The sequence below is a fragment of the Xiphophorus hellerii genome, chromosome 14, assembly GCF_003331165.1.
Source record: "Xiphophorus hellerii strain 12219 chromosome 14, Xiphophorus_hellerii-4.1, whole genome shotgun sequence".
Classification (NCBI taxonomy): Eukaryota; Metazoa; Chordata; class Actinopteri; order Cyprinodontiformes; family Poeciliidae; genus Xiphophorus; species Xiphophorus hellerii.
Window position 1 is genome coordinate 10,124,887 of NC_045685.1, and position 26,271 is coordinate 10,151,157.

Genomic DNA, 26,271 nt, shown 5'->3' on the forward strand with positions numbered 1-26,271 from the left:
CCACCTTACTTTACCAGGGGGCATGAAGTGCTTGTTTTACTTTGTCACGTTTTGTTTTAGACAAACATTTGTTAAAATCCGCATATTTACATTTGTAAGAGTAGGACGGAAAATGCCCTTTTCCAGGCTTTTGTCTAACTGTTGCCATGGAGACGAGGCGCCAGTCATTAATGCTGTTCCCTAAGAGTTTTACAAATATATATTTTACCTTCCTCCGTTTACTGGCAAGATGATCTCATTCAGTCTAATCGACTTCTGTGTCACGCCATATTAATACCCCCTGGAAACAGGAAGTCATTAATCACTAATTCATAGTTCCACATTTTACAGCAACCTAAAATTAGAAAATGTATGTAAAGTAGTTCCTCATTTTGCTATAATTTCTTCTACTGGTTATTTCTGTTTGTGTGAGATGACTCTGCTGCAGTAAAAGAAATGAATTTGAAGGTTTTTTTTTTAGCATCTTTGTCAGGGATGGAAATAAAATGTCACTGTTTATCAAATGATTTATGTATAATTTTGCACCAAGCAACTCTAAGTGGTATGTTTTCAACCCTTATGTGTCTGACAGTCAATGAGCCATCATCTGTGAATTTACCTTAGACTGTTTTTTTTTTCTTTCTTTTTTTTAAATGTTGCTACTGTGAGCTTTTATTTTGAAAGTACACACTACTGGTTATCTGAATGTTGCTTTTCATGACTTTCACTCGATTGTTGTGCTAAACTGGAACAAAAAAAAAAAAAAAGACGACAAAACAATCCACCAAAGCAGAATGTACATGAAGTCGGATAACATTTGTATTTCTGGCATATCCTATCAGCTTCTGAATGTTGGGACTTTTGCAGGAATTCAGAAAGTGATTTTAAAAGAAAAAAAAAAAGGTTTTGAACAGAAAAGCAAAGTGCTTTACATGTTAGCAGCAAATAATGTACAGTGTTTGACCTTTACATATATATATATATATGTACATGTGTGTGTTCACAGTGTATTACGTCGACACCACCACGACACCTTGTAGCCGTGTACAAATCATCGTTAGCTACCGGTTTTCTCCCGCGTACCAGGCTGCTCTTCACTGCATTAATCACATTTTATTCTGCAGAGGCCCGGATCAGAAAACTTTCACAGAAATGAGTAGAATATTTTGCTATCAGGAGAGAGGGGGAAAAAAAAGAAGAAGCCGCAACGGTTTTTAAATATCAATCTGCTGTTTATTGAAAGATGCTTTTGTGGTGGAAGCGTCGAGATGCTCCTGTAAAACGTGTTTTATCGAAAGGCTCAATAAAGACGAAAAGTTCCACTTTAAAAAAAAGGAAGAAAAAAATGCCATCCCTGTCTTCCTTTCCTTCCTGTCCAGAAACTCGCTCCCTGTGCGTGAAAGCGTTTTCAAAGCGTCTGTTTTGAGTCGTAATTCCTGCAGCTCGGTCTGAGGGCGTTAACCCGACGCGGCGCTGAAGCAGCCTTCGCAGCGGGGGGTGAGTGTCTCCGCGTTACTTCCTGTCTCACCGACAGGCGAGCCCCACAGAGAGGAAACCAGACCCACTAGCGCGTCTCGCAGAGGAGTCGGCGGCGCGATGATGGACTGACTGATCGGCTGCGTCGTCGAGACGACAAACGCTGGAGCATGAATGAAGCAGGATCAGAAAGTAAGGACCACTGCCCCGAGGTTCTTGTTCATCTTTTATTATTTTCAATTTGATTTGAAGAATCAAAAAGAGAAAGAAGTCTGACACGTCTTGCATTTCATAACCTGCCAGGCTACTTTCATTTATTGCAACGCAAAGCAGAAGTGTCTTCTAAAGGAAGAGAGATGCTTAAAATGTCACCTTCTGTTTGCGATCGTATCTGCGACTCTAATTGTAGATATTCTGATCTCAAAGAAGATCTGTGAACTCCTGACTCTGTGCTACACCAACAGAGCAATTCTCAATAAGACTAAAACATCATTGAGAACTGAATTGCTTTTGCTAATTAAATGTAAAAACAACAAATTAGAAATATTAAAGATATATTAGATGTAGTTCCATCAGCGTTAATAAAAATAATAGCTGTTATTACTATATTAGTATTATTATTATTATTATTATTAACAGCTGTTCATCACAGAAACATAGACAGTCTGAATAAAAGAAAATCAAATAAGAGCATTAAAAATGTCATTTAAATCAACAAAATGTTTTGCTGATGTTATGTCAGTCATGGAGAGGCCTGCTGACTGTGTGGTTGTTCCTCCTACAGGAGAAAGCCTGCTAAACAAGCTGACTGCTGCACACAGATATTTTAATGGAAAGTTGAGTGGATGGAAAACGGCATTAGTACAAAGACCAAAGCAAGAGGAAATCTGAAACAGAAACGCTAGTTCTTGATCTGAAAACGCACTGCGCAGGATTGGCGCTGAATATTTGGTTGCGGGTACGTTGTTGGATCTGGTTATTCTGAAAGGCTTCAACGTCCCTCAGTGTTTTAATTTTCAGGTCATTAAACGAGGTGGTCTGGTGGCGATTTACTGGACGTATTTCTGGTGGGCTTTTGTGGCACACTCTTCAGAAGTCTTTCTCCTTCACAGTCCTCTCACCGCAGTCATCCCTGCTGCCTTTGCACCCTTTCCTTCCCCAACCACATGTTATCCTTCCACTGAACTTTCCGTTGTCGTGTATGGATACGGCACTGCCATCTGTGTGTATCGGCGAGCTTCTTCAACACGTTAACCCTCTTGTGGTTTACACTCTACGTGGAGGTGATTGCCAAGTCAGCAGTTTTCAACACGTTTGTGTGGGTTGCAACACTGGGCAGAACACAACAGTTCATGTTTTACTAATTTATTTAATTTTAATTTTTTATTTTTTTGTTGCTCCGATGTAATCAAAATTTCTGAGAAACTGAATTTCGGGTCGCAGTCAAAGGCATGATCGTAAAAATGATAGAAACAGTTTAATCTATGTGAGTTTGTCTTGTTAAACTGGACATAATTTGACTTTTCAGTTTGATTGTTTTCCTGATAATTTGTATAAAATTTGCTCATTCTTCTGCGTTTTTTTTTTTTTTTTTTTCCTCCCCACCACAGATCGTGCGTCCATGTCTGCGGAGCCTCCCTTCAGTCCCACCGCGCCGGCTCTGGTCCAGTTCCAGCTGGGGCTGTTCAGGGAGATGGTTCGGGTCCCGCCCGGCAACCTGAGCTACCGCCACGCCCGCCGACTGGCGGCCGAGGTCATAGAGAGAAAGGTGACCGGAGGCAAACATTTACCGGTCGAGCGAGGCGGGGGACTGTCGCTGAAAAATGTCTTTAAACTAGTGGATCATTTGAGACTTACGTTTGCTGGATATTCTGGGGATTTTAGTCGAGATTTAAACACTTTATGAATAACAAGCACTCAGCTCCACCCGGTTGTTGTTGTGAGAGTGAGAGCAGACAGGAAGTGGACTCTAAAAGGTCAGCTCCTGCATGCACGAAGGAAAAATGTGTAGGCTACTGCAAAACGAGCCGTCGCTTTTTGACGCTGCGTCTACCAACCCCGCTCATTTAAAGAGGCAGCGGCAGCTTCTACTCCTGAGCTGCTGCTGCTGCTCTTGCGTCGGTCTGGTTTGCGTCTCCCTCCGTCTCTCGACTCAAAATCCAAACATCGTCCGGCGTTCTCCTCCGAAGCTTTTCTGTTTACGGCGCTGCGGCTCAGGTTGTGAGCTGCTGCAGGTGTTGGTCTGTTTCTGGTCTTTCATGCTGCTTCAGAGTCTGTGTGGTCTGTGAGAGTGCAGAAAACTTTCCAACCACAGCCTTTCCCCTCTAGCACACACACACACACACCCACCCCTACACACACACACACGCACGCACTTCTGGCTGGTTGTGTGCCTCTTTTCACACACAAATAAACTCACGTTTCCGGGCATCGGGTCAGCAGCGTGTGCAGGAAAGGAGGAGTAAATGTCATGTTTTGCTGAAAAGCTGCAAAGCTGAACATGTTTTATCTTTTTTTTTGTTTTTGCATGATTAACCTCCCTGGTTTGCAGAGTGAAAACTGGCATTTTAGAAAGTTTAGTCAGTCAACTAGTAACTTGAAAGATTAGTTTCCTGTTTGTACATCAATAATGCGTTAGACTTACTCTGCTGTGAAAACTAAAGACAATAAGAGTCAAAACCGCCGTTGGCTGTGATTAAAGTCTGTTTTTGTCGCTGCGGATGAATTCTCTTCCTTACAGTGTTGTTTTATATCTGCCCCGTTGGAAGGGCTGTAGACGTAAACGGCCGGTTCTAGGTCGCCCCGTATCACCTCCATTGGATTCAGGATCATTATTCTGGTGTTTTCCCTGTTTTCTCTTGAGACTGATAATAATTTGTGCTGCAGTTTCTCTTGGATTTCTTCTGATCTGGACATGATGTGCTGCTTTTCAAGCGTTTTTGGCCTGCTTTGTGTTATCAGACAGGTTCTACTGAAGTTTTTTCTTTCTTTTTTTTTTTTTTACATATCCCATGTTGCTTTGGATTGCTTTCATGCTTTAATAGAAAACATAACTATTTTTTTTTTAAGCTATCCTTTCATTTACTTGGATTATCTTTGTGAAGAACTCTATGTAAGGGGTGAATTTTTTCTTTCCAGTAGATCTGCATTTTAGTTTGTCTTTTTGTTTAAAATGTTTTCTAACTTTTTTAGATCATTTTGGTGAAAGTGGACGCTTCATTTTTTGGGGTTGATGGACCAACTTCAAATATTAGCAAGCACTTTTGGTGCTATTGTGAATTTAATATCCAGTTTAAAAAATATGAATTAATTTAGCATGTTTGCATTCTAGCGTCCACATTTGTCAGCTCAGGTACATTTTTCAGTCTAAACTGATATAAAAGTAAATGATTGATCTTCCTTCTGCAGCTTTGATCAGTTCTTTAGTGGCTCTCCATTCATAACTTCTCAGTTGTTGCTCTCTCTGTCTATTTTTTTTTTTAATGTAACTGATCAGAGAGAAAACGTCACATTTTGCAGGAAAATCAGTGTTTCTACATTTAGTTTACAGTTTAGTGTCTGAATCAGTGTGAAACTGCAGTGTGTGTGTGTGTGGGCGTGTGTGTGTGTGTGTGCAGGCTCCAGACTGCAGCGTAGTGGGCTCTGGTGAGAAGATCCTGTTGTTCAGACACCAACCCGCCTCGGAGCAGCTGCTGCAGCGGCTGACGGACCGAGACGAGCTGCAGGACGGAGACCTGATCGAGATCGTCGTCGCAGGTCAGACGTCGGGTCTTTCAGATTTTATCGCTTAGAGGAAGAGGCGGTCGTTGTGTTTCTGACGGCACCGTTTATCTGAGCATTTATGTCTCTCACATTTGTGTTTCTGACACATTTATGTGTCTTAGAATGACACACGTTATAAAAGTATGACCTGACAAAGGTGGCAAAAATTCAACAGCCTTGTTTGGAGGAATTGAGACTCAAATTTCAGCTAAAAAAAAAAAAAAAGATCTTTTATCATCTGCAGCGTTCTAGCAGGAGGCTTTCAGGACAAACTTGACTGGCGTTTGGATCATAACTTCACCTAACTAGTCAAGAATCCCAGTTCTGTTTGAAGACAATGACCCCACATCACGATGCTGACACTTCCGTGTTTCACTCTGGGTTACAGCGCTCTTCTGCTGATTCTCAGCCTCATACTTTCAGCAAACAAGAATCAGGTTTAAGGTTCAATTTTGGTTTCATCGTCCTCAGTATTCTGCCTCCAGGTTTTTGGAAACCTTTAGACGGGGCTGGATATTTATTTATATTAAAAGGCTTCTGTGTCGGTGTTTTACCCTACGCTCTGAACCAGAGAGTTCTTCAGAGTTACCATCAGAAAACGTTTTCCAAAATGTCACGTTTGTTTCATGAATTTCTTTGTTCATTTCAAAGAGCATTTAGCCTGCTTCGTGTCGTTAAACAGGTTCTGTTTGAGCGTTTTCTTCATTTTTCAGATCAGGCTGCAGTCAGAAGTGGGCGAGTCATTATGTTAAAAATGGATTTTGTATTTTATCAGCTTGCACTTTTAAAATATTATTTTTAAGAGTTACAAAAAACAAAAGGAATCTGTTGGGGAGTAAAAATCTTTTCATATACAGACCTTAGCTAACTTTCTGCAGATATAAACTTTAGTCCATGCAGCAGCTCTTTGAAAACGTATTTACAATTTTTAATTCTGCCGTGATTAGCATGGTTTTAGTCGACTTGTTGGCAACAATTTAAAGTAAGTGTTTAATTTTAGAAGTTAATATATAGTTATTTTGATTACATTCAATTAAAACATTTTCCTCTGAACAAAAAGTGCCCTTCTAAAATCTTTTTTGCGGCCTGTCTTACCAGTGCCTCATATTTTTGTCTTTCTGCCGGACAGAATCAAAATATTCTGTTCTGTTCTTACCAATCAGATTGTTTTAAGAACCGACCTGTAGAGAATTTAATATAATTGATCATCTGCATCAGACTACATACAGCTGTTGATTTAAAACATGTATCTCACACTACTAAGGCAAACATTTCACATCGGTCCTTCAAGTTAACATGAACTGTTTATTAACAGCACAAGGTGCCTTTTTCCCCCCACCTGAGCTGCTGGCCCCCAAATTGTCTTTGTACGCCACTGCAAACCACGAATCCAAATAAGGAAACATCAGGAAGATCCTCCTTTGACGGCTTGAACTCAAAATAACTGAAGTATGAAAGCCGATCTAAAGGAGCCATTTTTAATCATGCTTTTTCAATGGAATTGTTGGTTTTTTTTCCTCTCTGGAACAGATTTGTTTCTGTCGCACTGGAAGTGGGAAACTTTTTCACCAGAGTCTCATTTATAAAAGGCTGCGGATAGGACCGTGAAACCGATGTTTGGGTAACATCAGCGGCTTGTCTGAGAGCCGCCGACTCCTCCGTGTTTCTGTCTGTCATATATTTACGCTTCACAAAGCTACTAAATCCCACAATCAAGCGCCGCCAGGCCTCTGATTCTCTGGTCAGCACAAAATAACTAATCCATAAAGATAACGGAGACGCACGCCCTGTGAAGCTCCTCTGGATTAAAGAGTTTTGTTTGTTAGAAGCTGATGACAGAAAACAAAAATTATTTTCTTTCTGTCTTATGCTTTATGGGTAACACAAGAATTTTTCATTTTAAAATGGATGTCTGATTTATTTCTTGTGTCTTATGATTATTGTTATTATTGTTTTTCTTCCAGGATCAGCCTCTGTGGCCGAGATGAGGATGCGTCCACACTCCCTGGTGGTCCAGTCGTACCGGACCCCCACCTTCTGTCACCACTGTGGGGAGATGCTGTGGGGCCTCGTGCGACAGGGACTAAGATGTGAAGGTAAAACCGTCGTCGCTCACTTTAAAGCAGCTGCTGCTCTTTAGCAGTAGCGCGACAACTTGTGCACGTTGTCGTGTTAAAACCACAAACTTCAAAGTAAATTATTCATAATGCCGTCGCTAACGGATGTTGCAATGTTTTTTTTGTTTGTTTGCTTTTTGTTGTTTTGCGATTGTTGCGGTCAGAGTTGCAAAAATACAGTTTTCCTTTTGGCATAACATGATCTTACAAAAAAGTTGAAATCGTGTCACGTAACCATGATTTTAAAAAAAACTAATATTTAGCAATATTTAGAGGGACAAAAACACTTTTTTAGGATCTTCTTGAAATGACACCTTTAATACAAATAAAATCCTGACAGTGCAAAAAAACATTTAATCCTTCAAGTTAACATGAACTGTTTACAGCACATGTGTCAAACTCGAGGCCCGTATTTTATGTGGCCTTCTAGGTTCTAGACTAAACACTACACCGTGTTCCAAATTATTATGCAAATTGGATTTAAGTGTCATAAAAACAAATTTTTTGTTGTGGTATTAAATTTATAGATGGTAATTATATGTTTATATGTTTGCTGCCAAATTATATCAATCAGTCCCTCCGGTTTCTTGAGAAATATCGTGGGAATTCACGCAAAATCAAGAAATCATTACATCAAGAGTTTATTCCAGATTTTTCTCAAAAATTGTCAAAAACTTTCTTACTTGCACTAAACCGCTTCCTCAGCCTTAATTGATGTCAGATTACAGTCCATGATCTTTACAGCGAGTAATAAAAAGTCTCATTTGCCGTCATAAATAAGCGCAAATATAACAAATATTTCCAAATTAGTACCACAAACATGTGCAAAAAAAAAAATTACAAAAAGAATCACAAAATTATAGAGGGACTAAAAAGATGTTCAGTAATATTATTTAATTTTAAGAATTCATTGATATTTTAACAGGACGTGAACGGGTTTTATCAATACATTCTGGCACAACCGGCCCTTTAAGAGCATTCATGATCTTGATTTGGCCCAAAACGAAAATGAGGTGAATTATAATGAGGCTAAAGGGATCGGTCAAAATCCAGCACAGCTGCAGTGATTGGTCAGAAAAGAATGAAATACAGAAAACTTTAAGGTGATTGGTCGGATTTGAGGAAAACTCGCGATGTTGGGTGAAAATTGCAAGTCGGCGTAAAATTTACGAACGATGAATTTGCATTAATAGCTGCGATCACAGCTCCTGGAGGGACTGCCCTCCACGTCAGGATCAAATCTTTTGAGTCTCTTTGAAGCTTCTATTTGTCTTGTAGAGTAAATTGAGCCGAATAGGAAAAGAAAACTGAAAATAATGTAATTCTTCTGTCCATGTGGCTGTTATAAGCTCCTTTGTGCTGGTATGGCCCAGTAAGTTGTGACAAAGCGTGAAAAAGGTCGTAAAGAACAGTTTCCCGTCTCTTCAGGATGCGGTTTAGACTTCCACAAACGCTGCGCCTTCCTGCTGCCCAACGACTGCAGTCGAATCCGGCGGCAGGTCAGCACCAGCTTCTCCCTGTTCCCGCCTCGGAGGCCGCGCACGCACTCTCTCTCCAGTCAGGCCGGAGGCAGCCTGGAGGAGGTAACATCAGTACCTGCCTCTTTTCTTTTTTGTTGTTTTTTTCCCCCTCCTGTAGCGTCTCGACTCATTTAATCCGTTTTAAACTTCCCCCTGTAGATCAGCTTGTCCAAGCCGTTGTCCAGGCCGCCGTCGTGGAACGAGCCGCCCGTCTGGCTCGGGGACAAGAGCAGGCCTCAGGTCCCCCACACCTTCCACATCCACAGCTACACCAAACCCACAGTGTGCCAGTACTGCCACCGGCTGCTCAAAGGGCTCTTCAGGCAGGGGCTGCAGTGCTCAGGTACAGGGGACAAGAGGAGGAAGGCTCTCTGAACAGCTAAGAAAAAGTTCAACAATAAAAAAATATTGAATTGTTTCAGTTTTATCTCCGACATGAAGTAACAGACATATTTGAGCAGGCATTGCAAGATACACATATTTCTTGTGGCAACAATAGTTTTGACAAAGGAGTAGGGAGAAATAAAAACAAGCCGTATGAACTCAGTACAATGTTTTTAACTCAGTGCTGTTTTTTTGTTTAAATAAATCATGAGGAAAGATAAATGTCTGATCGGCCCTGTTGAGATGAACTTCTTTTTCCTCAAGTTTTCAGTTTCTTGTTCAGTAGCGGTGGATCCAAAAACTTTTGAGTGCAAGGGAGTGAAGTGTGCAACAATCCCCCCAGTTGTGAATGGAGACAACCTATCGCCCACAAAACTCTAAAGGACTTTTTTGTTGTACCACTAGTTGTTGGGAAGAAAACAAAGAAGTTTTAGGTACAAATTTTAGGTAGCATTTTTCAAATGTTTGCCTTTAAAATGCCAGAATTTGCACTTAACCTTCTACTTTTGTTCAGTACAGTGACATAATTTCTAAATATGAAAACAGGTTATGATTGAACAGTTACTCATTGCTCTTTCTAACATCTACTTTCTCACGTTTGAGTAATTCTTGGACTCACACATTTTACTTTTACTTGAGTAAAAATATGTTGAAGTAACATTTGTTTTGCTACTTTTACCTGAGAACAATTTTGTTTGTTTTTGTTGGTAAATTAATATTTAAATTGAAGGATCCGAGAGGCTTGTGGACAAAACAAAGGTTAGCTTTAATAAGTAGGATTTTACTGTAGGTGGGGCAGTTGCCTCCCCTCGCCCTCCCCCTTATACCCGCCCCTGTTGATCGGTACATTATTCTCCTTTGTGGCTGGTTTTTTGTCGCTCTGCTCCAGTCCAGACTGATTCTGACGAGTCCTGTTTGGATTCCCAGTGAGCTCCAGTGAGGCAGATGCACAAACGCTCGTCCTGACACGTTTGAGGCTCGTAACTAATTCACTCGAATATATGAACATGTCTGAGTCTAAGATCGCCAAAGTCATGAATTTTAATCAGGAAAACTGAGAGCGGCTGAAGTTTTCTGCGTCGTTCCTCTGAGGTTTGAGGCTGCGGCTCCTCTGCCTTTGTCTCGTCAGACTGCAGGTTCAACTGCCACCGGCGCTGCGAGCCTTTAGTCCCCAGAGACTGTCCGGGAGAGAGGAGGGCCGTCAACGGGGACGGTGAGACACACTCCTCACTTTTTAAAAATTTTATTTTCTACCTCATTTATGTCTGACAACGATTAATCATGTTTTGTAGCTCCTTTAAATTAGCTTACTTCGCAGGATAAAATTACCCATTTATGTATTGAACTGTAAACTAGAGGTGATATCGCGCAAAATATCAATAATATCGATACCAAGTCAGTATCGGTATCAGATCGATACTAGCACGATAAGATCAATACTTCAGTTTCAGATTCCCTCTTATTTTTTTCATATTGTAGTTTCTCAACTGTAATATGAAAAGGATTGTGCTTTGATTTGCTCTAAAATTATTATTGTTGCACATTTTTATTTAGAAAACAATAGACACTGATTTGTTTATATGTAAATATATTTTTATTAGTAGTATTTTGTTGACACCTATAAACTATTTAAATTCTGTCCTACTCAAAGAAAATCATCCACAAAGAAAAGTCAGAAGTTTGAGGATTTATTAAACGTGAATAATATGTATCGGTATCGATATTGGCGATACTTGGTATCGGAGCGATGCCAAAATATCCAGTATTGCACACCTCTACTAAAACTGTCTGAGAATCCTTACCCCACTGAACCGCTAACATTTTTGGAAATTTAACTGATGTGAAATGAGCCGAAGATCCTAAATTTCTCTAGTTTGATCTCAACTGTAACAAAGACTGTAAAGTAACAAAGATGGCGTCGCCTTCCCAGACTCCTCGGCGGCCGCTCACAGCTTCCCACAGGATTCAGAGGACGCCGAGTCGGAGCTCGCCAGCTCAACACTAGACACCTCAGAGGACGAGATGTCCTCCGACGGAGACTCGCTGCCGGAGATGGTGGAGGTGGAGTTGCTGAGAGAGCCAATGAGGTTAGAGAGAAGATGATGTCATCGCTGCTGTGTCCTGATGATGTCAGATATCGCATCACCCACATAACCACATGCATGTAGTCAGTTTCTTTGTGCCACAAGTCTTTATTGGTTTGTTATGCTGGGTGGAAGTATTTTCTTCCAAAGCAAGAGTTTGGAGAAATGTTTGCATTTTCTTGTTTCTTTGTTCTTACGTTCTTTCCTCCTTTCTTCATTCAACTCTCCCGTCTTTACTTCCTTCCTTTGTCTCTTGCTTGCTTTCCTTCTTTTCTGTCCTTCCTTCTTTTCCTTTCCCCATGTTTTCTATTCAGAACCAATCCACAGCAGCAACACTTCCCCTATGTTAATAGTGAATTAACTGGAACTTTTTTATGAAAACGTATGTAGACGTATGTGGCGCTTGATTGTTTTAGTTTTTATTTTCTTGTTTCCTCCTGACCCTGCTGTCCTCCTCCAGCCCCTGTTTCAGCAGCAACATCCCCCTGATGAGGCTCGTCCAGTCGGCGCATCACACTAAGAGGAGAGCAGCAGGAGTCCTGAGGGAGGGCTGGCTGCTGCACCATACCAACACAGACACACTGGTGAGAAACGGCTCAGTAACGCTGCCAGCTGATAGCATCCCTGTTGGATTGAAAAATGAGGCGTAGACGCGGAAATTAGGTCCCATCTAAAAATAATCTACTATGTTGCTTTGGAATAAGATTGTAAAGTTTCCTCCAGCTAATGATTTCTGTCCATAACAGTCTATTTTAGTCTTTGCTGCCCGCCTACACTCACACAAGCAGATAAAATGATACTTTGGGTATCTCTGTTTTGCAAATAAAATCAATCGTATTCTTGTCCTGTAACTTCAGTGACACTGCAGCACAGAGAGACGGAGACAGATCTGTCCCCACTCTGTTTTTATGCTCTTTACTTTGGTTTTTGTGTCGTCTTTGAGTAAATTCTTAGAATATTCTTGGACAAATTAGGGAAAAATTTGCCCCTGTTTTTTTTCTTGCCCTCAGAGGAAACGTCATTACTGGATCCTGGACTGGAAAACCATTACTTTGTACCAGAATGAGAGCAGCACCAAGTACTACAAGGTAGAATTTACAACATGACGACGTTTTTCCAAATCTCCTTCAGCGCCTTAGTGGAAACTTAAGGTCCTCCCCTGTTGCAGGAGATCCCTCTGTCAGAGGTGCTGCAGGTGCGAGGCCCCGCCCACCTCGCCATGCCCTCCTTGCCGGGCACCGACCTGCACTCCTTTGAGCTGGTGACAGGCTCGCTGGTGTTCTGCGTGCAAGCCGGTGAAGACGGCGCGGCGTGGGAGAGCGCCATCTGTCAGGCTCTGATGCCCGTGCAGAGCAGCAGAGGACCAGGCGAGGAGCACCAAGGTGAGTCAACGACTGTGTTTTAGCTCTGCGTCCTGGAAGACCGTAAAGGTATTGACATATTTTACATGCTTGTGGTTACAGATAAAGACCAGCACGGAGTCGGTGTGGTAAGAATTTGATTTTAATGTTCAACAGGGTGTCCACGCATCCTGAAAAGGTCTTAAACTCATTTCGCTAAAAGGCCTTAAAATGTCTTAAATTCATTCAAGAAAATGTAAGTTGGCCTTAAATACATTAGTTATGGGCTTTACATTTTGTTGTGGCAGGGCTATTTAATCTTATATTTTCTATGTAGATTTTTCTTGCGGGACTTTTCTATCAGGTAAAAGCTTGAGTGGTTGCAGACACTGCAGACAACTCTTGTCCTGCGACTCAAGGCAACAAGCTGACAATACCTGCAAGATAGCTAACCAGCTAGTTAGCAAGCAAACAAGCTTTTAGCGTTTAGCATATAGTTCATTGGCAGCTAGCATATGCTTTATTAGCAGCTAGCATATGGTTCACTAGCAGCTAGCATATGGTTCACTAGCAGCTAGCATATGGTTCACTAGCAGCTAGCATATTGTTCATTAGCAGCTAGCATGTGGTTCATTAGCAGCTAGCATGTGGTTCATTAGCAGCTAGCATGTGGTTCATTAGCAGCTAGCATGTGGTTCATTAGCAGCTAGCATATGCCATTGTGTGAGAAGCCCAAAGTTGCTGCCAAGAGTCACAAAAAGACCCCAGCAATTTCATAGTTGTAGTCCACTGAATTTCTATTGTAAATTTGTGATAAAGGTCTTAAATTTTATTCAGAATAATCTTTAATAGGTCTTAAAAAGCCTTTAATTTGAGCTAGTGACTGTTCACCCAGCCATATGAAGAGCTTCTCCTGCTTTACTCCAGAGCTCAGCGCTGTGTTTGTGTTTCAGGACATCAGCTCGGTGTATCAGATCTTTACAGATGAAGTTCTGGGTTCAGGGCAGTTTGGAGTCGTGTACAAAGGTGGGATCTTGATGTTTTTTTCTCTTACCTGTCTACAGCAGTAAACCCACGGAGTTCCATTCACTAAATGACGTCTCCTCCTCCAGGTACTCACAGGAAGTTGGGCCGTTCGGTCGCCATCAAAGTCATCGACAAGACCCGCTTCCCGACCCAACAGGAGAGACAGCTGAGGAACGAAGTGGCCATTCTGCAGGTGTTTACACTTCTCCAGCCAGTGCTTCACAGCTGGAACGTCTTTTCAGATTGAGTCATGGTTGTGTTGTTGCTCAGAATCTGTCCCACCATGGAGTTGTGGTGCTGGAAGGGATGTTTGAAACGTCCAGACATGTTTTCGTGGTCATGGAGAAGCTCCACGGAGACATGCTGGAGATGATTCTGTCCAGTGAGAAGGGCCGGCTCCCTGAACGCATCACTCGGTTCTTGGTTATACAGGTACAGCCATAACTCTACACCTTCTCTCTACATCTTTGCTAGATCTTTTTTCTTGTGTGTATTTGAGTAAACAATGATTCGGTCACTCCGCCATAATCGGCGTCGCCCCTGCTGTAACAGATCCTCGAGGCGCTGCGGTACCTCCACCTGAAACACGTCGCCCACTGCGACCTGAAGCCAGAGAACGTGCTGCTGGTCTCCGCCGACCCCTTCCCTCAGGTGAAGCTGTGCGACTTCGGCTTCGCGCGCATCATCGGCGAGAAGTCGTTCCGCCGCTCGGTGGTGGGCACTCCGGCCTACCTGGCCCCCGAGGTGATTAGCAGCAGCGGCTACAACCGCTCCCTGGACATGTGGTCCGTGGGCGTCATCATGTACGTGAGCCTCAGCGGGACGTTCCCCTTCAACGAGGACGAGGACATCCGCCAGCAGATCACCAACGCCGCCTTCATGTACCCCCGCCAGCCCTGGGCCAACATCTCACTGGAAGGTCTGGGTTTTTGGAAACTTAATCACATATTTGCTTATGTTTTTGCTAGACCTGCGTTAAGTGTAGTCAGAGGAGGGTTGTGTTGTCAGAGTCAAACCACACTGACTCCACCTTTTGCTTCCTCTGCAGCTGTGAGCCTCATCAACAACCTGCTGCAGGTGGCTGTGAGACGCAGGTACACCGTGGGAAAAGCTCTGGGGCATTCCTGGCTGCAGGTATTTCATGTGACAGATCAACACAGAGTAATGTGTAACCCTGAAGCAGAAGGATGATGACGTATAGTTTTATTTTGACAAACAACAACAGTGTGAGGTGCGTTCATACTCTGAATCAAATTAGAAACGACATTTCTGTCAATTTGCAACACGGTTCTAGTCCACTCAAGGTCGGATGTGTCAGTAAACATCAATTTTCATTTCTTCCTAAGGGATCTGGCTATACTTGATGTTCCATTCATGCTTAAAAATGGTTGTTGTACACTTCTGTTTCTTCTTTTAAAGATTATAAGTGCTGTGTTTTTTTGTTTTTTTTTCTGATAGCATTGTAAGCTAGCATCAACTACCTAACAACTAGTGGAGCATCTTCAGATCCAGCCCATAAACATTCAATCTAGAAATAGTTATGATCATACCTCCTTTATTTTACTTTGCTTGGCCTAGACTCTGCATGTTTAGGTACTAAAAATAAATAATTTTTTTCTCTGGTGTGGGTTTGATGAACTTGTCTGAATGACCATAGTTAAATTTTATGGACCTATTTTTTAACCCCTCATGCCGTATATTTATTTTTAATTAACCAGATAAGTAGATTGAGAAGAAATTCTAATTTTCAACAACAACATGTTCAGAAAACATTAAACTATTAAAACATCTGTTCTCTCCATTGAAGAACTCTGGCGCCCCCCGGTGGGAGTCTATACCTCACACTTTGAAAAGCCCTGATCTAATTCCTTTTGTTGTCATTCTGGCTGCTAATTCAATAACTGCTGGAGCTTATTTATGGATATAAGAGTAAACGCAATAAAATACAAGTTGAATCTCATATCTGGATACATAATGTGGTTTTTATCTCGCTGTGTTAATATGCAGAACTTCCAGCTGTGGTGCGACCTGAGGGAGTTCGAGCTGAGGATGGGCTGCAGGTATCTGACGCACGAGGGGGACGAGGAGCACTGGAGTCGCTTCGCTCTGGAAAGAGGCCTGATGTTTCCCTCCCATCTCTGCTGGGACTCCAGCAGCGAAATGGACATGTGAATTAAAAAGAAACCAACACAGCTGGAGCTGTTTTTGTATCTTTTAGACTTTTTTTATTGTTATTTTATATGGACAAATGAGAGACTGTGGTAAGTGCTGGTCATTTAAATATCGTTTTAACTAAGCCATAGACTACTATTATAATTTTTAGATGAGTTGAAGAGTCTGAAATCGTGGAAGAAAAACACACAAACTGCTGTTTAATAATATAATTATAGTTTTTTATTCCAGCTTTGTTTTTAAATGTAGCTGTTTGAATGTGTGGTGTTTTTTTTTAAGCATCTGTAATGATGGACAGAAATAACTGAGAATGAGGGGAGGAGATGAGATAAAAACACCTTGAACATGCACAGAGGAGTCGACTTGCACTGATTATTAGTATTGTTATGGCCGATGTTTTGTTGTGGAAATGGGACCAATCCTTCAGTCTCCTCCTCAGCGGCGGGCCTGCTGTGGTCCCACATGCAGCATCCATCCTTACTGTTCACAACTTTCCTGACTCTCTCCCTGCTGACATCGCTCCGCCTTCCTCTAGCAGGAAGAGCGGAGCCGTGTCAGTCGTTCTGCTCCTTTAGTTTCCTGTGTCGTCTTTCTGTTTTTCCTCCTAAATTGCCATCAAGCCATGGCCGTCTTTGTGCTCTTTTCCTCTGCTTAGGTGCTCTCATTCATCCTTCATAAGTTCCTGAGTTACTTAAGATCTCCAGGTTAAAGTCAATTTCTGCCAACGTTCAGGTTTCACAGTCGTTACTTCACATTGACACGTTTTAGTCCCTGACTGCTGACACAGACTCCTGCAGGCGCTTGTTTGGGTTTCGGTGTGATTAAGGAAGAGTCGGCGACTCAAAAGGCGGCGTTTTTCTAAACTTTTAAAACGAAGCATGCGTCTGCACATATGCCCAACCAACCAAGCCAACGGACCAACCAGCTTTTTTAATCACATTTTCTTCTTTAATTACCCTTCTACAAAAAGAATAATAAGATGGGGAGGAGGAGAGCGGGAGGCTTTGCTCAAAAAGTAACCCTCTCGTTTACTCCTCTGTTAAGGCCGGTATAATCTACGTATGGTGCTTTCATACGTTTGCTGCTATACCTGGCTCTCTCTACATAAAACTCAAACCTAACACAGTTTAAGATTTGAGCAAAGTCTCCTGCTCTCCTCCTCTCTCAGGAGTGTTCCTGGGATGGAGGGGGATCATTGGGAAAACGTTCAGATTTGAGAGCGGGGGACAAAATGAGGAGGACAAAGCATTTAGAGGGACAGTGGAAGGGTTTATAATCGCTTTCTCCAAACAGGAGAAATAGAAGCCGGGGGCGGGGGGAGGAGGAGGAGAACACGAGGCGGGAGCGGCTGGGTTTATAAGTCGCTCTCTCCGTAGAGGGCGCTGGAGAAGGAGATGTAGTCCAGGGCGCCGGGGGCAGCGTCGGCTCCGATGTATCTGGTCATGCGGCTGATGCAGTACTCTGCCTGCTCGGGCGGTAGCTCCCTGCGCAGCTCGTCCACTGTGATGTAGTTCTGCAGGGCGGAGAGGGAGGCAGCGCGCGACTTAGAAAAGCAAGAAGAAACTGCCGCCTCGGTCAGAGAGCACAACTTATTAAACTTAGAAAATTTTAAATTGTGATTTTAGGCTAAGTTGGACAAGAGCGAGGATATTTGTTCCCATGGGTAAACAAAGACCCATCGAAAACCACTAAGACCTTGTTCACACTTAGTCGGGTCTTTATAAGATCGAATATCTCCGACTCGTCATTTAAAATTATATATATGCACACATGATCAGTTTCAGAGTTTTAAGCATGCCAAACCTCTAGGGGGCAGTATAGCGCAATGCTAAACCCTATGTTAATCAATCAGAATGCTTCAAAACAACCACAACTTCCTGTAACACACTGAACTTGGTGCAAGAAAATAACTTTTTAAATGTGTTTTTGTATATAAAGTTGTGAAAATACGAGACAATGTCAACTGGGAATCATGTCAAAGCAAGTATGTGGATATGTTGGAGCATTATTTGTTGCGAACTGGAATGTCCTACATTCCACTTTTCCCATGTACACATGAAAACACAAATGCAGAGTTTTTTAGAAAGATTGAACAGTTTTTAAATTCAAAAACAGTTTTTAAATCCCAAAGGGAAATTAAATTAAATTTAAATTACATTTTTGTATGGATGAAAGGCCAAAACACAAAAATGTTTTCACTTTCCCAGATATTAAGCCATTTTTACTCCTGTTAAACAAAAATTCATGTAGGACTTTGTAAAACCACCAGATGGCGGCATTTCCCCATCTCTAGTAAAGAGTGTGACTCTCCAGTTTCTCAGTGAACTATTATATTCATACAGTAACCTCAGTGAGCCTGTCCTGCAGGAGGGCGTTGCCGGTTCCGTGTCGTTTACCTTGTCTGAAGCCAGGATCTTGAAGGAAGCCATGACCTGTTCCGCAGTGTCGGTCTCTGCTGTCTCGCGGGTCATGAAGTCGATGAAGGCCTGGAAGGTCACCACGCCAGTGTTGTTCGGGTCCACCAGGGTCATGATGCGGGCAAATTCAACCTCACCCTGTCGGTGAAAACATGGAGGACTTCAACGACGAGCTTTAGTATCTGAGTGAACAAGCGCAGGAGGCCATAAAGGTCCGTCTGTGGTTGAACTGGTTGCACTGACCAGATCGTAACCCATGGAGATGAGGCAAGCACGGAAGTCGTCTGGGTCCATCATGCCGTTTCTCTTCTGCAGACAAAGATCAGAACTATCGAGCTAACTCAACAGCACTCAAAGTTGAGATCCAGCCCCACACAGAGAGGAGGATGTTCCCAGAGTGGGCCGCCTCACCCTGTCGAAGTGGTTGAAGGAGGCCCTGAACTCGTTGAGCTGCTCCTGGCTGATGCCCTTGGCGTCGCGGGTCAGGATCTGGTTCTCCACCTCGTTGATGGTTCTGGCGATGGTGGTGAGCAGCTGCTCCCAGCCCACACGGACGTGCTATGACAGAGAGAAAAGAAGAGAACGTTAGCATGACGGACGTAAAGCCCAAACGGAGAGGGCGATGAACGAAGTTGAGGCCGTTGCCGTCGGACCTCCATGGTGTAGTTGGTGTGCTTGTTGTCGAAGATGAGCGACTCCTGGCTGAGCTGGTGGTCTCCCTCCAGCTTGTCGATGTTGGACTTGTAGTTGATGATGTTCTGTTCGTACTGCTTCAGGCTGTTCATCTGTTCCTCCAGGGAGCCGGCGATGTCCACAGAGACGTGGCTGATCTCCTGTACGGGTGGAGAACAGTGACAACAACGTCCAATGACCAAAAAAATGTTTGGATGAGTCAAGGAAGTGAAGAATGCTAAGAACGCTGTCACCTATTGTGTTTGCATGATAATGAGGCGTTTCATTGGTCTACTGCACATAGACCAGTGAAACTACTATCACATCTCTACATGTGATAGTAGAGAAAATCCCTAAAACCTTAAATTTCACCTTTGATCTACAGATGGATGATTGAAATTTGAACATAAAAATCAATCCAAACTGGTTTTCTCCATCAAGACATGTTTTTCCAGATTGGACTGACTGCACTGTACACAGTTTATTTTTTGCTGTACCTCCATCTTGGTTTGAATCCAGGGTCCAATGATGTTGGCCTGGGCAGCAAACTGGCGCCTCAGCCTCTCGTTGGCCTGCTGTCTTGCCACCTCCTCCTGCAGCATTTGGTCTCTGAGGGGTACAAGGTGCTTCACCTGCATAATAAAATCCAGTTTTAGAACGTAACGTCATTTAAACGTAGACATGTTGATCATTTTCACCAATAATCACATTTCTAAATGTGGAATCAATTGAGTGATTATGAAAATCGGAACGTGATTGATGAAATAAACTCTTTATTTATATAAAGAAAATAAGCATCTTTTCTCGTTTCTTGTCGCAGATGGTCTGTAGCGAGTTTCCCTCCACCAAATCTGACAGATTGTCCAGTGTGGTTCTTCTCATTTCCCCTGACAGTTTTACATGCTGTAGCGTTCTGTATCAGTCCAATCTAAACTTACAGCTACTATTTCTGACCCCTCGCTTGGTATGTACCCCTTATTTTTAGCTGGATGACCAAATGCAGCGCACGGAGATACAGCATCGGCTCACGTTTCCTGTTTGCACAATGCGACTTAAAGCGGTTATCCTCCACGTTAATTGCCCATTCTTTACTGAGCGAGACTCTGGTTCTGGGGAAACGTCTGCTTCGACTCACAGTTTCCCACTTGGTGTTGATGTCCGGCTGGCTCAGGTTGGTGTACGGGTTGATTCCGGACAGCTTGATGCCGTAGGTCTGGGCGATCTTCAGGATCTCGTTATGGATGCTAATGGTGGCCATGCGCTCCTTGTCGGCCTCGGGCAGAGTGGCTTTGAACTGGTCGTGAGCAGTGATCAGACTCTGGAGAGCAGGAAGAAGAGGGGAAGAAAAAAGGCCAATATTTACACAAACATTCTTTAAAAAATCAATATTTCTCATTTAGAGAAGTTGGATTGTAATTTTTTTTATCTGATTTTCAGTGAAATGCACAACCTTGAAAATCCTACATCATCATCCAGTCAACTGGTGATAGTTTTATAGAAAATGGATGCAAAAAAGCTAGCTAGCTAGAAAGGATATATTAGCAGCTAGTTAGCGCTAGCCTCAACCGCTTCGAGTCACAGAAGGGGATGAAGATGTTTTGCTGCATCTTGTTCAAGTTAGTTTTTTAAAATGGGACAATATGTATTATTATTGAACATTTACATGTAAATACATTAGATTGTAGCCAAGGGGATACATTTCCGTCGCTAGCCCCATTGGCAGGCTGATGTTAATGCACAATAACAAATACAAACGTTTGCTTGGCAGAAAAGTCCTGCAATGGAAATAAACTATGTAAAGTAAATGATATTAAATAGTCACAACAAAATATGAGAGCTGTGATTAACATATTTTGTAAAAATGTATTTTATTTTACATACGGAACAACTAAGCTCAGCTGCAACAAGCCTGGTTTGTTCTTAAAATGTCTTAAATTTTAAGACATTAAGATGTCTTAATGTCTTCTTAATGACATTAAATATTTAATGGCTTAAGTTTTAAGACATAAATACATGAATTTAAGACATTTTAAGATACAAACAGGTGAACGAACACCCCAGTCTCATAATTTTTCCATGGTGATTTTGTTTGTGGGGACATAAAGCTGAATACAAATGCAAGTAAAAAAATAAAAACAAAACCAATTTTCCTTTCACTTCAAAAGATATCCACTGCTTTGTGTTAGTCAATCTCTTAAAATCTACTTCAAATGTATTAATGTTTGTACTTCTAACTTGACACCATTTGGAAAAGTCCAGTTGGACGTGAAAACTTTTGCACAGCAATGTCTCAAATGAAAAAAGGAAACGGAGAACAAGTGAGCACCTGGATCTCCTCAATGCTGTGGACGATGAACATGTCCTGCAGGTCCTCCATGGCTCCGTCCATCCAGTTGTTGAAGGGCGCGGCCCTCTTTGCAAACTCCAGGTACAGCTGGTCGATGGTCTCCCACAGCTTCTCCACGCGCTGCACTCACACAAACGCAACAGTTTTCAAAAACATCTAAATATGAAGATAACTTGCAGCCTCTATATGTTAGGGTTTTTTTTATTTATTTACCTCCAGAGAGTCCCTCCTCTTCTGGGTCAGGGTCCCCAGGTTGTCCCACTGGTCACAGATCCCCTGGCAGCGGGCGTTCACCGTAGCAGCATCATGGTAGTCCAGCTCACTGAATGAGATCGCATCAGTAAGTTTAGCTGACTACAGATATTATAGTGTGATTCATGTTTTAAAATATAAATCTAGCATCATGCACTGCAGTTTTACCACTTCCTGAAAATAAGTGGATCTGATCTTATTTAGCTTTTCTTGACCTTATACTTGGTCCTGAAGCTTTGAAAGCCAAACTGTGACGTTTTTAAAGGTTTTGTTGGCTCTAGTGGCCTTTATTTGAAAGTAGTCCGATAGGAAAGAGGGGAAGACATGCGGCAAATGTCGCCAGGGCGGGAATCAAACCTGCGACCACCACCACGAGGACTAAGGCCTCCATACGTGGAGAACTTCCACATCAGGACCCCAACTGTGACTTTTTACACCTACTGTCATCCGCCATGTTGTTAGACATCTCAAACACTGTCTATAAGTTCAGAGATTGTTTCAGGAATACAAGGAAAAATTCAGTTGTGAGAAGCAGCAACACACTCAGAGGTTTCTCTAGAAAGCATAACTACACTTTCCACTCGTCTTATGCACACTTTGATTGTCCTCTCCATCCTTCCCAACGTCTCACGACTATTAACACCTCTGTCCCTCCTACGGGACAATTCTGCTAACGTTAGCAGCAGAATCCTGTTGGGACATTGCGGCGTCTTACTTCAGCTCCTGGGCGATGGCGGCGATCTGCTCCACTCTGTCCTGGTGAGCGGCCAGGTCGCTCTCAAAGGCCTCGTGCTTCCTCATCAAGGCTCTGATCTCCATCAGAGAAGCCGACTCGTAGTCCTTCTGAGACAGAAGCTCCTCCTTGCCTGAAACGAAACAGTTAGCGAAGTCTTCAACGCCGGCAGGTAGGGGAGTCGGCGTGGGTTTCTGTTCCTGTCATTCCTACCTGCAGTCCAAGCTTCATGCATGCCACACTTCTGCTTGAACTTCTCGGCCAGGTGGTCCAGTCTCTCCAGACGGCGGATCTCGGTCAGCAGCCACTCCTCGTAGCCCTTTTCCACCTGCTCCAGACCTTTCCAGGCGTTGGCGATGTCCTGGAGGAGAGAGACACGCTTTCATTACGTAACATCACAGATTGTGGACTGTGTTCTGTTTCGTGGACGTACAAGGACTATTGCGGCATTAGTGAGTATACATTTAAACTAAAAGGACTTAAAAACAGTGAAAGGTGTTGCGTCGTCCTCACCGACACCATCTTGCCCTCGGAGGGCATGAAGGCGGGCCTGTTGCTGAGCCTCAGCTTGGTCTGCAGAGTGTTGAAGTTGATCTCCAGCTGACATTTCTCCTGCACGCGCGGCGGCTTGTGCACCCGGCGGTAGTCGCGGAAATCCTCCAGTTTCTGCTGCATGGCGCGCATGGTCTGCTCCGCCACGCGGTTCTCCAGCCAGGGGATGGTGCGGCGGATCCACTCCAGCAGCTGGACACAACGGGGATCATGTCTGTAACAGGCCTGCTTTGTTCTCATCTCTGCCGTGCGTGGTTTGGAAATTGAATTAAATTGCTGCGAGGAGTAAAGACTCTTCTGCCTGGGTTTCTCTCGGCGTGTGAACTTGTGCTTTTAGTTTCCACCGTAAACGCTTTGTTAAAGTTGACCTCTGAGTTGGACTTTAGAAATAAAAAATCTCTTTCCAATTAATTTAGAAATACAGAGGTACACTGTTATTATCTGCTGACCTAATTTTGCATTTATTTAATCTGTCTTTATAAAAGCTAATCCAGTTTGTCCAGTCAAGTCAAATGAAATAACATGAGATGACTGAGGGGAGGGGGGGGGGAAGTTTTGAGGATAAAATGACTTTGCTTTCATAACAAGGACAAATTAAGAAGATGAAAATAATTCTGCTGCTGAAAACTGAACATTTTTAGCTTTATCGAAACTCAAACGCTCAATCTTTTTACAAATATCACCAAAGAGCTACTGACTCGTTGTAACACTCTTCAGTGTGGATGTTGCTACTGATGGAGAGACTCCACTTCTAGAAGCAGTAAGATGTTTACTATGTTATCTTGAATCAAATAATTTAAGCTTCAAGAGAGTAACACCTTCAGCAGATAACAGGAAGGCTGAAGAAATCACAACAAAGTTGCTCTGGTTTATGCTCCGTGTTTTTTCAAAGAAATCATGTTGATGTAGAAATATTGGCAGCATTTTAGAAATCACCACAACAGTAAAGATCTACGTTCTCTAGAAATACAGAGACTTGACTTGGCTTGTTGATGCTACAGCTGCACTAATCCTGAATATAAGCCTCTATAAAAACCATAAGAAACAAAAAAACTCTTCTTCTGAGTTGGTTGCAGGAGTTTCTCACCTCGCTGGCCAGCTTCTCGTACTCCTCCATCAGTTTCTCGTTCTCCTGGTTGACAGCCAGCACCTTGCAGATGCGGTTAGCAGCCGTCTCAGCCTGGAGGTGAAACGCACCGACACGCATGTACACTTCAATAGCAACACCAAAAATACTTGATTTCGCTTTCGGTGTCATCGGTTGAGGTTTCGCAGATTAGTGCCTAAATGGTTTTATTCAGTCTAGAAGTGAGTATGTATACTTTTGGTTGTATTATTAGCAACAAGGTGAAAAGTGAAAACCATAAATCTGACCTGCTCGGCTCCGGCGAAGGCGTGATAGAAGCAGGACACGTAGGTCATGATGGCCTTCTCGTCAGGTTTGGGTGTGTTCACGATATCTGATGGAGATTAAAAAAAAATAAAAGAGAGAGAGATTAAAAATAACACAGCTTTACAGAAAACACAATATTGTTTGAAAAACATTGCATTAGGTCCAATTCAATTCATTTTAAATGTTTTTTTTCCCCAGAAAAACGGCCTAATCCAATTGACCTAAAATGAGAGCAGAGTGGATAAAGTGAAGTACACCAGTTTGTTTACATGATTCCCTGATTCTCAGAAGGAATCCTCTGATTTAATAAATGCTGCTAAACGTTTTCTGGTTATTTGAGGCCGATTGCTCAGGATTACAGCAGTAGTCCTTCCTTCTGGGAAATGTCACGGTATGTTTTAACCCGACGTCACCAGAGTGCCATAGTAAACATGTTCGCTCTCAGTTCGGTCGGTTTCTCCTTCACGGCCTCACCTTCAGCGTCGAGCATCTTGGGGATGTCCAGGAACTTCTCGGCCACTTCAAAGGCCGTGTTCAGGTTACTGATGGGGTCGTCCTGAAGGAAGGTAATTATTAATTGTTATTAAATGTTAATTAAACAATGTTAATAACTAGATCTTACACGAGATCTGATCAATGCATCTGTTTAGCTGTCCAAGCTAAAAACACTTCTCATTGAAACATGGTGCAAGCTCTAATCCAGATTTATGTGGAAAGATACAAAATGGTTAAAAAAACAGAGAGAGAACAAATGAACTTTGTTAAAACTCAAAATATGTGATTATACTGAAGCAGTGCTGCAATATAACTGATCATTGGAATTTCAACAAATCCACAGTTTGCCTACGCTTCTGTTTTTCATCTGCGCTTTGTGTTCTTACTAGCATTTTTAGCACATATGCAGCCACAAATACAGACCATATATGTCAGATTTTATATTCCATTTATACATGAAGCTGAAAATGTAGAAGATCAACACAGAAATAGAAGGAAGGAAACAAAAGGAGACAGGAAAGAGGAATGGAAGGAAGCAGGGAACAGAAGAACAGGGGGAAGAAATGATTGTAAGAAAGAAAAGATGGAGGCAGAGGGAGAAAAAGAAGGAGCACCTTTCTCAGTTTGGAGTAGTCAATGAGGTCAGGTCTGTGTCTGTGGATGAGGGCACACAGCGCCAGGCCATCTTTCCAGCTGAGCGACAAAGGAAGAGAAGAAAAACAACCCAGAAAGTAGATCAGGTCATAAAGAGACAGAGCAGAGCTGTATGTAAAAAAAAAAGGTGCAAAAATGTCCCAAAACCCCCAAAAAGACGACAAAACACAATAAAGAGGAAGAGATGAGATGTTAAGAGTGCAGTAGCCCGTTTGTGCCACAGGGGGGCGCTGCGGACTAACCTGATGTGGAAGTTCTGCACATTGACATTCCTGTAGGGGGCAGTCTTCCTCTGGCACCAGAGCAGCAGACCTTCTTTAGCGGAGGTCTCTGAAATAGTGGAGGGAGAGAAATTAACAAATAAAGCAGAACAAAACGTCAGAGTAGGAACAGAAGTACAGAAATGATTTAGAACCAGGAGTTACTGTTTAAAATAAATAGTTTTTTTTCCCCAACATGTTGCCTTGTTTATGTGGAATGTATCTCAAACAGCAGGTGTGTGTTTGTGAATTGAATGCTTTCTGTGAACACACACACACACACACACACCTTCCACAGATATGTCCTGGATGGCGAAGCGCAGGATGATGGTCCAGATCATACCAAGGGTCATCTTCACATTACCGTCGACAATTTCTGTCCAGACAAACGGAGCAAAGAAGAAAACACAGAGACTTCGAGAGATCCTTCTCCTTTGTAACTCTTTCTGGTTCTGTTTGATGCTGAAAATGTCAGATAATATATAAATATATTTTTATTTTATTCTAAACTAAATATCTCCTTGCTGCTTTATTAAGTTTTGAATATTTAATGCGGTAGCTTAGCATCAGCAGAGCTAATTATTGCTACTTTAAAGTCACTGTGTTTGGGATGCAACGGGAAAACAGGTGAAGACC

The 26,271-nt window shown here is 42.5% G+C and overlaps 2 protein-coding genes across 4 annotated transcripts in view; one reads left to right on the forward strand and one right to left on the reverse strand.

Moving 5' to 3' along the window:
- Positions 1-1,419: 1,419 nt before the first annotated feature.
- prkd4 (protein kinase D4) lies at positions 1,420-16,059 on the forward strand. Of its 3 annotated transcripts, none has more exons than XM_032582380.1 (18): positions 1,420-1,667; positions 3,066-3,223; positions 5,073-5,211; positions 7,182-7,313; positions 8,763-8,917; positions 9,014-9,197; positions 10,368-10,451; positions 11,169-11,325; positions 11,783-11,906; positions 12,333-12,410; positions 12,491-12,704; positions 12,786-12,811; positions 13,616-13,688; positions 13,775-13,881; positions 13,959-14,120; positions 14,241-14,607; positions 14,737-14,822; positions 15,696-16,059. In XM_032582380.1, the coding sequence occupies exons 2-18, from the start codon at positions 3,077-3,079 to the stop codon at positions 15,858-15,860; spliced, it is 2,400 nt and encodes a 799-aa protein (XP_032438271.1). In that variant the 5' UTR covers positions 1,420-1,667; positions 3,066-3,076; the 3' UTR covers positions 15,861-16,059. The 3 variants fall into 3 exon arrangements, with proteins under 3 accessions (XP_032438271.1, XP_032438270.1, XP_032438272.1); XM_032582379.1 differs by having other exon boundaries at positions 1,420-1,647; XM_032582381.1 differs by lacking the exon at positions 1,420-1,667 and adding an exon at positions 2,253-2,413.
- Positions 16,060-26,271, reverse strand: part of actn3b (actinin alpha 3b) — a 31,530-nt gene continuing 21,318 nt past the window's right edge. Inside the window, exons 4-21 of the mRNA XM_032582377.1 lie at positions 25,925-26,011; positions 25,618-25,705; positions 25,336-25,414; positions 24,701-24,782; positions 24,208-24,293; positions 23,921-24,013; positions 22,795-23,025; positions 22,495-22,642; positions 22,264-22,414; positions 21,510-21,618; positions 21,276-21,416; positions 20,085-20,267; positions 19,447-19,581; positions 18,931-19,110; positions 18,689-18,835; positions 18,521-18,586; positions 18,257-18,415; positions 16,060-17,373 (exon numbers count right to left, since the gene is read on the reverse strand). Coding sequence (XP_032438268.1) covers positions 17,215-17,373; positions 18,257-18,415; positions 18,521-18,586; positions 18,689-18,835; positions 18,931-19,110; positions 19,447-19,581; positions 20,085-20,267; positions 21,276-21,416; positions 21,510-21,618; positions 22,264-22,414; positions 22,495-22,642; positions 22,795-23,025; positions 23,921-24,013; positions 24,208-24,293; positions 24,701-24,782; positions 25,336-25,414; positions 25,618-25,705; positions 25,925-26,011 — 2,324 coding nt within the window. The 3' untranslated portion in view covers positions 16,060-17,214. The remainder of the gene's footprint in view (positions 17,374-18,256; positions 18,416-18,520; positions 18,587-18,688; positions 18,836-18,930; positions 19,111-19,446; positions 19,582-20,084; positions 20,268-21,275; positions 21,417-21,509; positions 21,619-22,263; positions 22,415-22,494; positions 22,643-22,794; positions 23,026-23,920; positions 24,014-24,207; positions 24,294-24,700; positions 24,783-25,335; positions 25,415-25,617; positions 25,706-25,924; positions 26,012-26,271) is intronic.